Source organism: Carassius gibelio, chromosome A25 (genome assembly GCF_023724105.1).
Source record: "Carassius gibelio isolate Cgi1373 ecotype wild population from Czech Republic chromosome A25, carGib1.2-hapl.c, whole genome shotgun sequence".
NCBI classification, from domain to species: domain Eukaryota; kingdom Metazoa; phylum Chordata; class Actinopteri; order Cypriniformes; family Cyprinidae; genus Carassius; species Carassius gibelio.
This window is the reverse complement of record NC_068395.1, coordinates 8,431,851-8,448,648: the sequence shown is the minus strand read 5'-3', so window position 1 is coordinate 8,448,648 and position 16,798 is coordinate 8,431,851. Positions and strand designations below refer to the sequence as shown.

General features: G+C 35.3%; 1 protein-coding gene across 5 annotated transcripts in view; it reads right to left on the bottom strand.

Annotated features, from left to right (window-relative positions):
• Nucleotides 1-16,798, bottom strand: part of LOC127946958 (inositol hexakisphosphate and diphosphoinositol-pentakisphosphate kinase 2) — a 65,853-nt gene that overhangs the window by 2,760 nt on the left and 46,295 nt on the right. Inside the window, exons 16-28 of one of the 5 annotated variants that reach the window (XM_052543805.1) lie at nucleotides 16,402-16,523; nucleotides 16,066-16,242; nucleotides 15,835-15,976; nucleotides 15,293-15,516; nucleotides 15,082-15,209; nucleotides 14,115-14,238; nucleotides 13,916-14,023; nucleotides 13,726-13,842; nucleotides 13,328-13,453; nucleotides 10,743-10,839; nucleotides 9,119-9,226; nucleotides 2,093-2,122; nucleotides 234-371 (exon numbers count right to left, since the gene is read on the bottom strand). In XM_052543805.1, the coding sequence (XP_052399765.1) occupies nucleotides 2,094-2,122; nucleotides 9,119-9,226; nucleotides 10,743-10,839; nucleotides 13,328-13,453; nucleotides 13,726-13,842; nucleotides 13,916-14,023; nucleotides 14,115-14,238; nucleotides 15,082-15,209; nucleotides 15,293-15,516; nucleotides 15,835-15,976; nucleotides 16,066-16,242; nucleotides 16,402-16,523 (1,502 nt within the window). In that variant the 3' untranslated portion in view covers nucleotides 234-371; nucleotide 2,093. Of the gene's footprint in view, nucleotides 1-233; nucleotides 372-2,092; nucleotides 2,123-9,118; nucleotides 9,227-10,742; nucleotides 10,840-13,327; nucleotides 13,454-13,725; nucleotides 13,843-13,915; nucleotides 14,024-14,114; nucleotides 14,239-15,081; nucleotides 15,210-15,292; nucleotides 15,517-15,834; nucleotides 15,977-16,065; nucleotides 16,243-16,401; nucleotides 16,524-16,798 lie in introns of those variants that run through there. The other 4 variants (XM_052543801.1, XM_052543802.1, XM_052543803.1 and 1 more) reach the window with 4 other exon arrangements.

Genomic DNA, 16,798 nt, shown 5'->3' with positions numbered 1-16,798 from the left:
ATATATAAAATAGAATGGAAAGTTTCCATGGATGTTAAAGGTTATTTAATGCCAATAAAAAATGCTATTTTAAATGATAGTGGCAATTCAGACAATTTAAGCAGTTACTAGCGTTTGGTGTCCGTTTGGTGTAAATAATTATAGCTTTGATGCAAATGTGATCAACGTCCTCATACATTCGATTTCCTGTCAATCAAGTGTAATAATGAATGTGAAAGTATTTGTCCACTTACATTTGAGCCTCTTAAATTGTGTCTCACTCCCGTTCTTACACAACGCCGTGAGGAACTCGTCCACCTGCTTGAGGGACAGTGAGTTGTGCAGTGTCTCCAGTGGATAGATGGAAGGCACCAAGGAGCAACCTTCAAACCCTGCACCAACACATGGTCCAAAAAACATTACAGATCATCTATAAGCACTTTCTGAGCTCTTGTATATGGAATACACAACAAAAGTGATGTACAAGCACAGTATGGACATACAAACACCACCCAAAACCATTTAGACACTGGGTATCCAGAATTGTTTTTAGCAGCCCGGAATCTCAAGAGATGCGCCATGATGCAACTGGAATTGCATTGTATCATGTTGGCTTGTGACACATTAGTATCTTCACAATTAATTGTTAATATAACAAGTTCTAGAATTCTGGTCCACTAACAAGGTGTTTTGCATCTCGTTTGCAAGGCAATATCAGTTTAATGCCGAGAGAATAATGACTGACTGCTGAAGACTAATAAAACAATTAGGAGCTTTACACATTTAACTAACCAATAAAACGATTAGAGAAACTCAAGTGCCATACTGGAGAGATACATTTCAATGCCTCTATATCGAAATGGATTTAATTACATCTTAATTTGCTAATGTGTTTAAGTTAACAGTAATGGAACTAGATGATTATAGAGAAAATGTGTAAATGGAAGCGGTGCACTTTCCTAGTTTCATTATGAGAAAAAAAAAAAAAAACAGTTACTCAGAGGCAGTTAATTCAGCACTTTATATGATAAGATTAGCATATTTTTAAAATATAAACTTTTTTTTTTTTATCTATTAAGCCGGATGCACTGTAGTTCTTGTCTGTCCTTTACAATAGTTGGTAATTAGGGGTGCATGACAAATATCGGCCGATAATTAATGCGCATCTCGTCAATAAAGCCGGTTCTCTAATTAGCAGTAAATTCCATCAGGTGTGTGATTTCCATAGAGCAGCTGCTACTACACAGAGCCGTGTTAACTGACTAGAGAACCGGCTTCAATGATGAGATGCGTATTAATTATCGGCCAATATTTTCCATGCACCACTATTGGCAATAGTTTTTGGCTTTTGCAAGCAGGTCATTCAGTTAGCAATTTGAATCTGAAAAACAAATTAGTCCTGATTTATTAACAAATCCTTATGTGTGAGAGCAATAACAGCATACAGCTTGGATGATGTTATTTGTTTAATTCTACGGAAATAATGTGTGCCAGGCTGCTTTGTCATGCAGTTTATACACACCATATGGTAAGATCTACATGCAATAAACACTGTTTTTGAATCCAGACCCACCAGAACACTATGATTCACTCATTAAAATACAAAACCTTAGAATGAATCATGCGCATAAGCAATGTCTGATGCACTTCCATGTTCCTTACACAGGTTACATAAATATGTTATATATATATTTCATATTAAGCAGCGCATATATATATATGTATATATATATATATTATATATATATATATATTTTTTTTTTATAAAAAGAAGAGCATTTATTTTAAACAGAAATATTTCGTGACTGTATAAAATGCCATATAAATGTTTTACTGAACATCAGTACCATAATCAAGGTTCTACCATTTCATCAGAGACTTATGCCACTGGAGGTCACGCATTACCTTGATTTTACAATTGTTAAGATGATATAAGAATACAAAGCTTAAGAACTCTCAATAATGGTGGTAAAATACAAGTAACTACAGGCCTCTTGTGCATCATTGTCTTTTTCTGTCTTAGGAAATTGTCAAATTGATTTTTTTTCAATGAAGTTACTCTAATAAACGTAAAAAAAAGTGTAAGATGGCTTCGTTAAAGCATTATACTTACTCTATGCAGAAGTTAACATAAGCAAGTGGTCTTCACATTCACCAAGCCATATGTACAGGCATGCGGTAAGAAAAGAGGTTATGAGATGTTACACACTTGAAAGAAAGGCCACAGAGTGAAGAAAAGCAAGAAGTCAGATAAAAGAGCAGAGCAGATAACTCTAACACTTTGGCATACGCTGAAGCATCACAAACTCTGTTGCACATGTACACCAAAAATGAGGTAACTGAGCAAGTTACAAGGGTGGCTGACCAGAGAGGCATTCTGGGGGTTTCTGGCCAGCACGGAGCAGGCGGAGGTGATAGGAACAGCGGTGTAGGTGTTGGAGAAGAGCCGGGTGAGCAGAGAACCCAGCTAACAGCTTTACCACCTGATACTCCTCTAAGAGCTCTACGGAAGAGATTAAATTAAAAGAGGACAAAAAGGACTGAATGCATGCAAGAGGAGAAGTTTAGCAACAGAGAAGCTGACAAATGTCTGAGAAAAAGGAATTCTGGGAAGACAGAGTAAATGTTGGAAGGGAAAAAGATCTATACATTCTATAATTGTTTTTAAGAATAAATAAATAAAGTTACACTGTAATTTAAGAAAAAAAAAGTACAGGTACAGGCACAGGAATTCTGGGAAGGTGGAGGGGAAGAAATAAGTGAAGTAGTGTTAAATAAAAAAAAAATTACTATTAACTTCTCATTTGGAATAAATAAATACTTTAATATTACTACAATTAAAAAGAAACAGTATTTATTTGTTTCTTGTTTAGTTAATTATTGAGAATGTGGAGTAATTTTCACACGCTGAATCATTCAATCCACTGAGTATCAGAAGGAAAATACTGAGTAACAGGAGGAAGATGAGGTAAGCAAAGATGTGGCAGAGATAGAGGGGGGATAGTGTGGGCCGTAGGGAAGCAAAGGATTCGGGAGGGAACTAAACAAGGGATGACAGAGATGGAGGAGGAAGGAGAGGCCACTGCAGCTCACAGCAATGAGGATCCACTGCCACAACCCTGCCTGACTCAGCAACATACAATTAATGAGCTGAAATTAATGTTATTATTTTTTTTGTCAGGACCTACAATTATTTTCAGAGGCAACCAGAGAGCAATTTGAGTCCCTGTAATAAACTAATTCTCCGAACAGAGCCTAAAGATTAAGCAGAGCAATTTTCTTTATCAACAAATGTTTAATTTATGCTATTTGTATTTGAATGAAACATTTGGATAGATTAGGTTTCACAGTGTATGCAAACACTCTTGAAGTTTCATAACATAGTGAGTATATAGTGAGTCTATTGAGAATCAGTGGTGTACGAAACACCCCTGCAGCCCCGCAGTGGGGGCCACATCACAGGACATTCTAAAAGGCATTCACAAATTAACAAAAATGCAACTGGAATTGGAAACCAATTCTGGAACCGTTTCTGGAATGTTTTGTATTGCTTGAGACCAGTGTTGTGTACTCGAGACTCGGACTCGGTCTTGGACTCGGTCTCGAGACCGTATTTTAATGGTCTTGGTCTTGTCATGGACTCGTGTGCATTTTGACTCGGTATTGACTCGGACTCGAACATATTAGGAATCGGACTTATGCCCGAGTCCACTCGAGTCCCAATCAAAATATTTCATGATTATTACTGTATGTTAATGTTTATTTGAATTGATGTTAAATTGAAATTGATTGACACATCCAATGACTGGTGATTTTCTTTTGACGTGAGACGTTAAGCCAGCGACACACCGGATGTGTAGCGCAAGCATCTCAGCTGCGTGGCGTGTCTGTTTTTAATTCGGCTCCCATGTTAACAGGTTAGATCTTGCAGACTGCCTGCGTGAGACGCGCGGAAAACCCGTGCATGCTAGAAATAGAACCGACGCATATTTTTAAAGTGACACGCGTGCATGTTAGAAGCGTTTCCAGGCAAAATATACTAGGAAGATATGTCATTTTGTACACAAATACATATTAATTCATGACATTTTGATATTTGAAAGTCTATAGGTTGGCATAAATTCAGATATAAATGTAATTTAGAAAATAAATTAATAATGATCGATTTTCAAATATTGCACCTGTCAAACATACTCTATTTTGTCCTATCAGTAGGTGTGTAAAAAAAAAAAAAAAAAAGTTGATATTGTTGTCATGAAGACAAGAGCCTGTTTTTTCGGCGGCCTCCCTCTATGTCACCTACAGCAGCAGCAGCGAACCAAGCGCCGCATGCAGGCACGCTTCTGGTGTGTAAAGACACAGAAAACGCGAAGCAGCCACCACGTTTCTGGCACGCAGCAGAGACGCCACGCAGCCAGTGTGTCACCGGCCTTAAGTTACCCTCCTGCCATCCGCCTGTAGTGATCCCGCTTTCCAGAAAGCCACATTGCTACATTATTTCTCTCAACTGTGTTATTTTTACAAAGTAGGACAAAATGGTCACAGAAAAAAAAAAAAAAAAAAAAAAAAATCGTTTAATTAAATTATATAATGAATACAGACACAGACTGACTGTCTCAACACTAAACATCCCCCCCCCCCCCCCCCCAAAAAAAATGTCTGACAGAATGCATTGAACTTATATGGCATTTCATCCAGCTTTCTTCCCCTGGCACATACACACTTTTTCATGAAATTTTCCTGGACAGTCAGTCGGCTCTTGTGTGTATGCCCTCCGTAACTAAAAAAAACTTGGACTAGTGTGTATTTTACCCTTAAAACGCACCATCCAGGGAAATTAGCATTAGATTATCCGATGCTGTTACAGAAAGTGATAAAATGGTAACTGTTGTCGGTCCCCGCTTCCTCTGCACCAGTAGAGTGTTTTTAGTCGGGGTGGATTGATCATGAGACCACATCGTGCTTGGTTGGGTAGCAGGATGGTCTCCTCACTTATTTTTTTGAAAAGTAGTTGTAATACTACAGTTGCCCATCTGTAATCTTCACAACATCTAAAGTGAACATAATCCAAGCCATTGTAAGGATATTAGCAGTCATTAGTTAAGCTTCAAGGTTAAAAGTTATGTAAAAGCTGTTACAGTTGAACATTTACAGGTATAGTGGTACAGTTATGTTACTTGTACTAGAAGTGTTATGTAGAATTACAATATAGAGTCATACAGTAATGTTATGTTTACTAGAAAGGTTATATGGATGTGTATAGTGGTACAACGATGTTATGTGAAAATGAGCACTTAATATTGACAAGTAACAATTCATAATACTAATAAAATTAACTTTACACCACATACTATGTGGCCCTTTTACCCTTTATTGTTTCCACCTAACATTTTACATACTCTTGAAGATTTCTATAGGTCTTGTCTGAGACCCAATCTCTCTGGTCTCGGTCTTGACTCGGACTCGACCCTTTCTGAACTCGGTCTTGACTCGGACTCGACCCTTTCTGGACTCGGTCTTGACTCGGACTCGACCCTTTCTGAACTCGGTCTTGACTCGGACTCGACCCTCTCTGGACTCGATCTGGACTCGGACTCGAATGAGCTGGTCTCGACTACAACACTGCTTGAGACACTACAAATGACGCGAGGTACATGGTACCTTTTCATACATGACATCACTGCTGGTGGGAGGGGCCCATCTCGTTCTTTGCAGAGGGCCTAACAGATGTGCAGTACACCACTGGTGAGAAAATACTGTACGTTCATTTATTTTAGACTGAAAAAGCAGCCCAAATAAATGTCAATAATAAAAATTATATAAATAATAATTTGAAATTTAAAACAATGGCTGTGTTTAGCTTGAAAAAGCAACACAGTTAAATTACAATAATAATAATAATAATTAAATAAACCGTAATTGAAAAATATATTACAAAATTAATCAAATAAAAAGACATCAACAGTGCAAAATGCTATTGCATACACACACATGCACACAGTACTTAATAATTAATAAAATATCGGACATTAATAACGCAAAATGCTATTGACGTCAAATTACAATAATAATTATATAAATAATAATTATAAATTACAAAATTATTAAAGTAAAATAACTGGCATCAACTGTGCAAAACACATTGGTAGCTAAGAGGATTTTGCTTTATTTTTCAATGAAAAGCAGGCTGCGTCTGTTTCTGTGTTTACTAACTTGATTTTAATGACTTGATTAACTTAACCTACTGCATACTACACCCTTTTTGTTTTCCTTAAGATTTGTGAATTAAATGGGTCGGCTTAACATTTTTCTCACTTTATATCGAATTTGGAAATTGGATAGAAATGGTTTTTCACCAGTAGGTCAACAAGTTCAACTGCATCATCCATTAGAGACTGCAATTCTACTAGAAATTATCACAGTGTAAAACCTAGACCTGATGCACTGGATTTTTTTATTTCTGCTGACAGCATATAAATAGAGATTCTTTCTGTCTTTACAAATATGCTTAATGGATGGTAAAATGACTGACACCTGTTAATAGGAAACGCATGGTTAGCCTGTCTGAAGGGTTTTTAGACTCATGACCAAAACTTCCCTCGAGGAGTGTTAAACTGTCAAATGAAATAAGCAGAGTTAGATAATTTCAACTCTTCCTTAGACTGCAGTGTGTAGAGAAAAACACTCCAACCTCACCAAAACCCGTCTGAACTCAGATCCCTACAGAGACGCCCACATTCACAAAAGCCTTGTGTTAAAAATTTGCATCATTTTTTATAAGGGTTGAGGTCCTTCAGCAACAGACTTGCTTCATGAGAAAACTTATGAATGTGAATATAATGATCATCTTAAACGGCTGTCAAATGTCTAGAAATCTAAGACAAACACTTGTAGGTCAAACACTAATTGGAAAAACAAACAAAAAAATGATTTATTAAGTATTTTTGGTGTTTTTTTTAGTTAAAATATATAAATATCCTGAAAACAAAACACATTTACTTAAGAAGCAAAACGGCATATGACATTAAAAGGTGTTTTCAGAAAATATCATTTTTAAGCATTAATTAAAACATCCGCAGTGTTACTTTAGTATCATTGAGATACTATTGTAGTTTATTTTTTAAATCAGTTGTTATTTTTGTATTTTCCATTTTAGTTTTAATTTCAGTAAATGTTTTAGTTAATTTATTATTATTATTTATTTGTTTTAGTAAATCAAATTAAAATAAACGGAAATGATTTTTTTTTTTTGACATGTATAAAATAAAAAGTTTATGGTTTTAATCCCTGGTAAGGAAAATAAACTTCAATTCTCTGAAGTCTTAACATCAAACAGTTTTTCTCCTCAAATAAATGTGCATGTGTGTGTATGCATGTATGTGTGTGTGTGTATAATTATTATATATATATATATATATATATATATATATATATATATATATATATATATATATATATATATATATATATATATATGGGTTTTTTTGCAGCGAAGAGGTCTACTTTGACGCATTTAAAATAATGCATATGCCATGTGATCATTAAAGCAGTAATGGTGGTGGAAGGGTTAACCATTTCTAAATCAAGTGGATCAACCTGAAAGATGTTCACACGTTTTTCCACACAAACAGCAATATATCAAGAGAGATGTATTCAATACACGACCCGTGCATTTAGCCAATCAGAAGGAAGAAATGAATTAAGATCGGTGTGTCTTGTGAATCTTAATGAAAAGTGAAGAACGATTTATGAAATGAATTAATCAAAAATCACAAATGGTGCTAAATTACAAAGACTGTTGAAAAAAGCAGAGGAGTGTCAAAAAGGGACACGGACTCGAAACCTCTAAAACAAACGTACCATTAGTCGGATGCCTGGCATACAACAGAAAATCTCTTTACTGCTGGCACAGAGAGCAGCTCTGAGAAGATAAAAGAGGCATTCGGCGTTACTCGTGTCACTGTGCCCCTCATGAGCTTTCGCTTTTACTCTGAACTCCCTGCATTTTTAATCCTCCCCCCATCATGCAATCGTTTCTTTTCCTCATAAAGACATCAATAACAAGCAGGTGAAAGTAACAGCGGGGCCAGATGTTGCCCTTGAATGTGGAGATTGAGAAACACAAAAACAACAGATGGTCACAACAAACTACCCAGCATTCTCTGTGCTACAGCGTCCGTTTGGATGCAGCATGACAAGGCAGTATTTTGGGTGCTATTTCAAATGTCTTTCTTATACAAGGTAATCCTCTATATCTCAGAGACACAGCAACACCCTGTGGACAAAACTGTAAATGCCACTAAGGAGTGAGAGGAGAAAGTTCGATTATAAACTATTATTATTATTTAAAACAATTATTATTATTATTATTATAAATAAAACAGTATAATGAAATAAATATATAAAATAATAATAAATATTATAATATAGCATTCATTTCAAAAAGTAATTTAAATACTTCTTTGATACTGACAGAGAAATGCATTCACTTCCATTGAATCCTGGAAATTAGAAAGTGCAGTTTCCAATGAACGTTTCGAAAATGATCATAATATCAGAGTTATTCAGTGAGGCTTTAGAGACTGTGGTAAAAGCAATAATTTGGGTTGCCATGGATATTATCCATCGCAAACCATCAAAACACATTTTCAGAAGGGTCGCAGGACACTAAAATGTTTCCCTTTCGCGTAAAATAGCTTGCTGATTCGTGCAATTTAGCAAATTATGAAACAAATTTTTGTTTACTACATACACATGCAGCATGTAAATAAGCAGTCTGGAGGTGGCAAAGGTGACTAATGATTAGTTATAGCATTATTCAGTAACTGTGGAAACCTCATTTTTCTAAGCGAGACATTGATAAACAGCTAAACGCAAATGGTTTAGGAACAGCTCCTGTTGTGCGTAATGCCTTTATTTGTGATGACTAAAATTTCAAGAACAATCTAAATTAAGTATGCTGAAAAATACAGCCACTAGGATATAGTTTACAAGAAGGGAATATTGAATGCTAATGTGGTTGTCTCTCTATTTAGTAAAATGGGAATATAAGTAAGTTATTTAGAAGAATTGTTTGCTGGGACGTTTTTAATGAAGTATGTCATAACCCTGTGTGTGTGTGTGTGTGTTTGGGACATACCGGATTGAAAAGACAGATCCCTGAGTGAGGAGGGCTTTTGGCGGGGAACTTGAGCTAGGTCTCTCAGGTTGGGGAAGGTGGCACTGAAGAGGCCCGCACACTGGGTGCCTGCGTGTGGGAGGGGAGGGAGACCGGGGGTGGAGTGGGTGGGGGGCGATGGTTAGTAGTGGTTAGTGAACATGCAGCTCCTCATTTGAAGTTAAAGTTAAACGGATAGTTCAGCACAAAATTAAATGATCTGTTCGAAAACATTTCTGAATTAAAATTGACATTTTATATTTCTTAGGACATAAAGTAAAAAATACCAGGGAAAATAACTGTAAAAAAAAAAAAAAAAAAATATTATATATATATATAATATATATATATATATATATATATATATATATATATATATTTTTTTTTTTTTGTTTGTTTAAAGAAAAATGTAGTTTAGCATAATCTTTTATATATATATATATATATATATATATATATATATATATATATATATATATATATATATATATATATATATATACACAGAATATGATTAAAATAGTATAAATATTATTAAAATAATTTTTATATTTTTAATAATAGTCTTTTTTATTTTAATAAGTAAATATAATATTACATTAAATATTTAATTATATAAGGTTAAAATATAGTTATTTGAAAAAAAATAAACAAAAATAAAAATAAAGTCTGCTTGCAAATGTAGGAATTACCATAAATATCTAATTTTAAATTAAAATATAGCATTTTCTTAATTAATTATTCATAATAGCTATAAAATTTTTACCCCTAAAACAACTACTGTGCTAACTTTGGAATGTGCTTGTTATTATTTTCACAATTATTAAATTATTATTAAGTGCTCAAATGTAAACGTTTATTGAAAATTGTATTAAAGATTTTCAGAACCATATTAAACCGATTACAGATAAGCATTTTAAAATGGATTTTTTTTTTAAGATTTTGTCTTCTTTGACACTAATATTACTCACTGACCCATTTTTTACATACATTTTTGGCTGAATTATCTCTATAAGCTCAATTCCAGCCATAGAGATGACTTTTTGATATATATGGAAAACCCAGTAAAACCGCTGGTATTCTGCTGGGAACATAAATATATTGCCAGTGCAGGAGGGTGAAACACTGAGTGACACTAGAGGGCAGAACTGAAAAAACTGCACTTGATCAAAAACTCAAATGAAACGCATGCCAGATGCAACATGCTTTTCTTAAAAAAACTGTGATCTGCAAATTAGGCTATAAAGCTTTAGTAAGGTGCAAAAACATTAGCCACAATCTTTCAACATTATGCAATTCCAAGCCTACAAAACAGTGTTCATTGTCACCTCCTAAATGTTCTTTGGAGATAGAAATAATATAGACAGGACTAGCAGAGAAGGTCCTGCCAGCAGCCATATTGAGACCACTACTGACAGCATTGACACATTTCCGATGCAATGGGTACGGCATGATTTAAATAAACTCGAGCAGGGTCCATCACCTGTGTCATTGGCGCTAAACAGAATCAGTCAACATGGATGGATCACTTATGAGAGGTTTTTCCAATGAGCCTGATGACAGGAGAGATCTTATGAAAATAACACAAATTAAATGTAATTCTGACCTAGCCCGCTGGGTTGGATCTCAGGTGACTGACGAGAAGACGACGGTAAGATCCGATATGCCAGTCCTCGAGAAGAAGTGTTACTCTCCGAAAGAGCCTGCAAGGCATAAGGTCAAACATAAAAAGATAGACATATACACAAAACAGCATCGCTAATCGTAAAAGTAAATTCAGCTCGTTTTTCAGTTTTTAAATTAGACCAGTTTTTTAATTTTGGGATGCCAAGAACCCCAAAGATGATGACCCTCTGTGATGAACTGTAAGTGATATATTTTTATATATACACTTCCATTCAAAAGTGTGCGATATCATGATTTTTGATTGTGGATGATTAAAATGTCTCCACAATCTGCTTTTGAAAGAAATATCGTAGTATAGTGCTGCAGTCTCCATCTCAATATACTGTACATATATTCACATTAAATATTTACTCAGCTGTAGAGTTACACTCACGGGACACTGCACTTATTCACCATCACAAAAGTACATTATTTGCCTGTTTTTTTTTAAGCCTTGCTGGTTAAACATTTAATTTGCAGGCTGTTCTGACTAGGGCTGTCAAAATTGCTCAAAAATGACGTTTGAATATTCTCTCTAAAAAACACATGAATATTCGAACTATTCGAACATCTGGTCGCGCATGTTGTCAATGACACGCATTACGTCAATAACAGGACAAAATAATACGAAGAGACACAACTACTTGTATAGGTAGTCTATTTAAGTTTAAACATATATGAAAACGTATTACCTACACAAAAACAAGGAAATCAACTAATGTCCAAGACTGCAGACCTCAAGCTCTCTCACCCTCACGTTGTCTGCGCATAATGGTTTAAATGAACAAACAAATTTTTGTGCAAGCAATTTAAGGTTGCGACTGTTGTCCCAAATATAGCAGGCTTCATTCAGTGATTGAAACAAATATTATTAAAGGGGGGGGGGGGGGGTGAAATGCTATTTCATGCATACTGAGTTTTTTACACTGTTAAAGAGTTGAATTCCCATGCTAAACATGGACGAAGTTTCAAAAATTAAGTTGTACGTTTGAAGGAGTATTTTTGTTCCAAAAATACTCCTTCCGGTTTGTCACAAGTTTCAGAAAGTTTTTTTCGAATATGACTCTGTGTGACGTTAGATGGAGCGGAATTTCCTTATATGGGTCCTAAAGCGCGCTTCTGCCAGAAGAGCGCGCGCTCCCGTAGAGCAGAGCACAGACATTCACTGATCAGAGCGAGAGACCGAAATGTCACAAAAGAAGTGTGTTTTTGGTTGCCAGGGCAAGACAACCCTGCACAGATTACCAAAAAAAAAAAAACAGCATTAAGGGACCAGTGGATGGAGGTTATTTTTACAGAGCATCAACGGAGTTTTGCAAGTGTTTGTGTTTGTTCCCCTGCATTTCGGATTGCATATCGTTTATTTCTTAAGGATAATGCAGTCCCAACGAAAAAGGGTCACGATCGTGTGTTGGAACCACAGGCGGTGAGTAAAACTGCTTCAAATATCTCTGTGTTGTTAACTTAGCTATCAGCGCGTAAGCACATCAAGTGAACAACATGCGATGTTGTCATCAAACTGCACTTTCCACATGTAAAGCTTAAAAAAAAATAAAAAATAGGACATAAAGTGGAACTTAGTCATTTTCCAAAACCGCTAAGCAGTTTCAGTACACACCACATAGAGACGCCTTGCTGATGCTGCTCTTGTTAAATTTCAGCCTCCGGATCTGTGTCACAGCTTCCAAACGCTCTCAACGCAAAAGCCTACTGGCGCTCGTGATTCTTTAGCTCCGCCTACACATCACGCCTCTAGGCGCTCGTGTTTTTCCGGGAACAATCGGTACAGACTATCTTTCTCTTATAAATATAATAAAAATAAAGACTTTTTGGAGTTATGAAGGATGCAGTACTACTCTATAGGTACTCAAGATTAACAGGATATTGAGTGAAAACGAGCATTTCACCCCCCCTTTAAAATAGGGAAACTTGTAAAATAGTAAAACCAACGTAACAAAGATTTGTGATTTTCCTGAAAAAAATTGTGATGTATATTTTTTGCCATATCACCCACCCCAATTACAATTGTTTTTACTGTCACTTTTGATTAATTTAAGGCATCCTTTGCTCAAAAGATATATTACATATATATATATTTCAGAACTCAAACATTATACTGTTATACTATGTGAGAAAAATATTATATTTTATAATAAATATTTTGTAATCAAATATAATACTGTAATTGTTTCCAAAATTAAATAATTGCATTTTATATTGTAATTAAGGCAAATTGTTCAAATATCATCTGAAACATTTAATCAATCTATATTTTTACATTTACATTTAAATTTTCTTCCCAGATTTTCAAAGAACGCCACCAGAAACTCTTGATTCAGACTATTGAGTCTCAAAAATCACTGCTATTTGTCTGCCGCGGTTAAAATTGCACTTTAACCACCACACTGTTGGCGACAAAATTAAAGTTTTAAATGTTGAAGTCGATTTTTTTTTATTATGGCAGCGGTTAATGAAATCAAGACAATTAAGGCCTACCAGAAGATGCTATATATTACAGTACTGTACCTCCTTTCTGCTGCGTATGAGTGCCGACTTCCTCTGAATGTTGATAGGTTCAGTCAGTGCAGCTCTGTCGGGCTCATCTTGGGAAAGGTCTTCAAGACTGCCCTGGTCTGTCTGCTTCTCTTGGTTCTGTTACATATGAAATGGGACTGTTGGAAGTGGTCCAGCATGAAAAATTTCTTAGAAAGTTGTATATAAATTCCAAAGCTCAGTAGAGTAATGTGGTCTTTAACTAATTAACTAATAAACAAATAAACATACATATACATATACACATATATATATATATATATATATATATATATATATATATATATATATATATATATATATATATATATATATATATATATATATATATATATATATATATATATCCTCAGGGCGAGTAAAACACAGACCTCTGAGGAGGCAGGCCGGAAGCCAAAACCCATTGGTGCATTATCCTCATCCTTGCACCCCTTCACCCCCGGACTAAAGTGCAACTCCACGTGAAAACGTTCCTCTGAGGAGGGGTCCTACAGGAAGACATGTCAGCATATGAAAGATGCATTGAAACTGAGTACAAAGAGCTGATGCCACATTTCGTACCTTGTTGTTGTCTTCATACAGCATTATAACAATCTGTGTCATATAGTTGAGTTCGTTTACAGCGCTGAGGTAGTCCATAGCCTGCTTCCACTGTTCATCTTTTTGCTCCTAAACAGACAAAGATGAGATAAAATTAGTATTAACGTGCATTAAACATGATGCAGGGCATAATTTGCATGTTTGATGATTGTTTACTCACGTCTAACAGGCCTCCGTAGCGGAAGATGTTAAGCAGGGAGTGAACGTGGCTCTCGCTGGTGAAATAGAGCCGGGTCCGAACGTGCCGACCCGGAGACATCACTCCCCGCGAATACCTGAACCACCAGGAGGGATGAAATACACAATCTGATCACTCACAGGTTCTGAGGTCTGCAGAGCTTCTACAACAAAAGCTATTTTACATACTATTGTCAACAAAAATAGATATTTTTAAATATTATGGATTATAGTGTAATTAAAATGGATTACATTTTGACAAAGATTATCATCAAAATACAGTAACTATATAAAAAAAACTGTTAATCTTAAAACTATTGAAAATATACATTAAACAAATTAATATATATATGAAAACTCTTGGTCTGGTTTACCAAATGTTATTATTTGACATTGTCAACAAAAAATAAATACAATAAAAATGGTAACAAAATTCTATACTATTTTAGTCCAGAAGTAAAACTGAATACATTTAATAAATCTTAACACGGATTACATATATTATTATTTAATAAATATGCCAGGATGTACATTTTTTTCAAAATACAATAACTATAAAAAAAAAAAAAAAAAGAACAAAACATTTAATACCAACAAGCTTGAAAATCAATCAATCAATAAAAATTATTTGTAAATTTTTCAAAAGGCTGAAAAAAAAGTGTTTGAATTGCTGAAGTCTGACAAATGTTGACTTTTTTTTTTTTTTTTTTTACACATTACTGGCAACAAAATTTTTAATTTTGTTGACCAAAACTGTTCACCATTTATGTACAAGTAAAATGGATATCATTTTTTTTTTTTAAGTTAAACGTAAGGGGTTGTAAGTAAAACAACCACAAAAAAGCATGCATAATGTATTAAAGTAATTTAACGCACTATACAGGATGTACAGTATAGTATGCAAAATATGATTTAGCCTTTGGGCACTGCACCCCAGTATAGAGACTCACAGAGGATGCAGCTTGTTGACGGCCTCATCCTCATGTGTCCTCTGAAGATCCAGCTGAATCTTCTTGACCAGAGGCAGGCAGTAGGCACTGGCAATATCCAGCTTCTCCGCTTTAGTGATTCCATACTCCTGAAAGAGAGTGTGCATGCAGGTAACAGCAAGATGAACAAGAATAAACGAGCACTGTTAGCCTCGTTTATCGATTCCACTACCTGTGGGATGATGATGTCCGCAAGTGCTCTGGACAAACGGAAAAGCTCCAGCGTGTCCTCCAGACCGAGAGACGAATTGTGTTGGGTGTCATATTTCACACAGTCATAGATGTCCGGGATCTTACTGATGTCATATCTCCCGTTTCTCATGCGGAAGTCACGCTCCAGTTTGGACCAGCGCTGCAGCATGAGCTCCAGAGTCTCGCTGTGGTATAGCTGCAGATCTGTGAAAATAAAAATATACATTTTATTTATTTATTTACTTTTTTATTTTCACATAAAACTTATATATATATATATATATATATATATATATATATCGTTTAAATCTAGTTTAAATCTAAATAAAATATTACAATTCTTTAAATGTATTGCAAACTTAATAAACATGTATATATCTATAAACATTTTATAAAATATATTAAATATTTAATATTTATGTTTAATATTTAAAGTTGAGCAGTAACAATACTGCGAGCACTTAGGAAGCACTTCTAATATTCAATACTACTACAAGAAAGAAGCCAAAGAAGAGGGCAAACCTGCAGATTTAGGGTCTTCCAGCCTTTTACAGATCTGAGAAGTAAGGCTTTTAATGAGGGTGTGAACTCCATCACAAGTCCTGACTGGATTGATGATTACCCCCATAGAGTTCACCAGAGATTGGCTGCCTGTTGGAGCCAACTTAAAAAGACAGGACAAATTTTAGGCTAGTTTAGTTAGACTGAGATTATAAGACATTTTTAAATAGGCACAATTGCAACTTGCTTCACCTTATTGTAGTCCTCCTCACTAAATTCTTTGTTCTTCTGCATGATCTCATGCAATCGAGCTTTGACTCTCTGCTGGCAGTCAGTGAGAGAGTCGCTGTCCAGCAGTCCGTTCATGTTGGCACTCTTCACCATCTGAACAAGGATTGGAGTCAACTCTCCTTCCAGTGCTAACAGACCCTGAATTCAGCCACGGGAAATAAAAAAGAAAAACAATAAAGAAAATGAACAAGCAAAATAGCACAATTATGAACTCAGTAAATCTATTTCAGTTTACATCAATCTCATCTAAAAGCATTATGTAATACCAACATATCCTACAGACAAAACCAAACAAACCTTTGCAAACGCCGCCGCAGTCATCTGAACACGGCCTTCGTCAGATGCGTAAATTTTGAGGTCATGGCGGTAAGTGCTGTGTAAACGGAGAAGGCCACAACCAGGGAAGCCGGCATAGTCGCCTGCAAAAGTACAGAGAATCAGTCTTAAAAAATAACAACAATTACAAGAACAGAGCTCCAGATGTGTATATCCTGGAGTCAAGGAACATTAAAATTACATAACCACTGTTTACAAACCTACATACAATGAGCTGTGCAAAAAAAACATGCATTTCAATGCATCCACACTGTTGAAAGCATCTGGCAATATGGGTTTAGGTGCTTCACAAATGAGTGTTGTATAGCACTGTGCTTACAATGTGCTTTATCAAGCTGGTTTTGAATGCAAGAACATG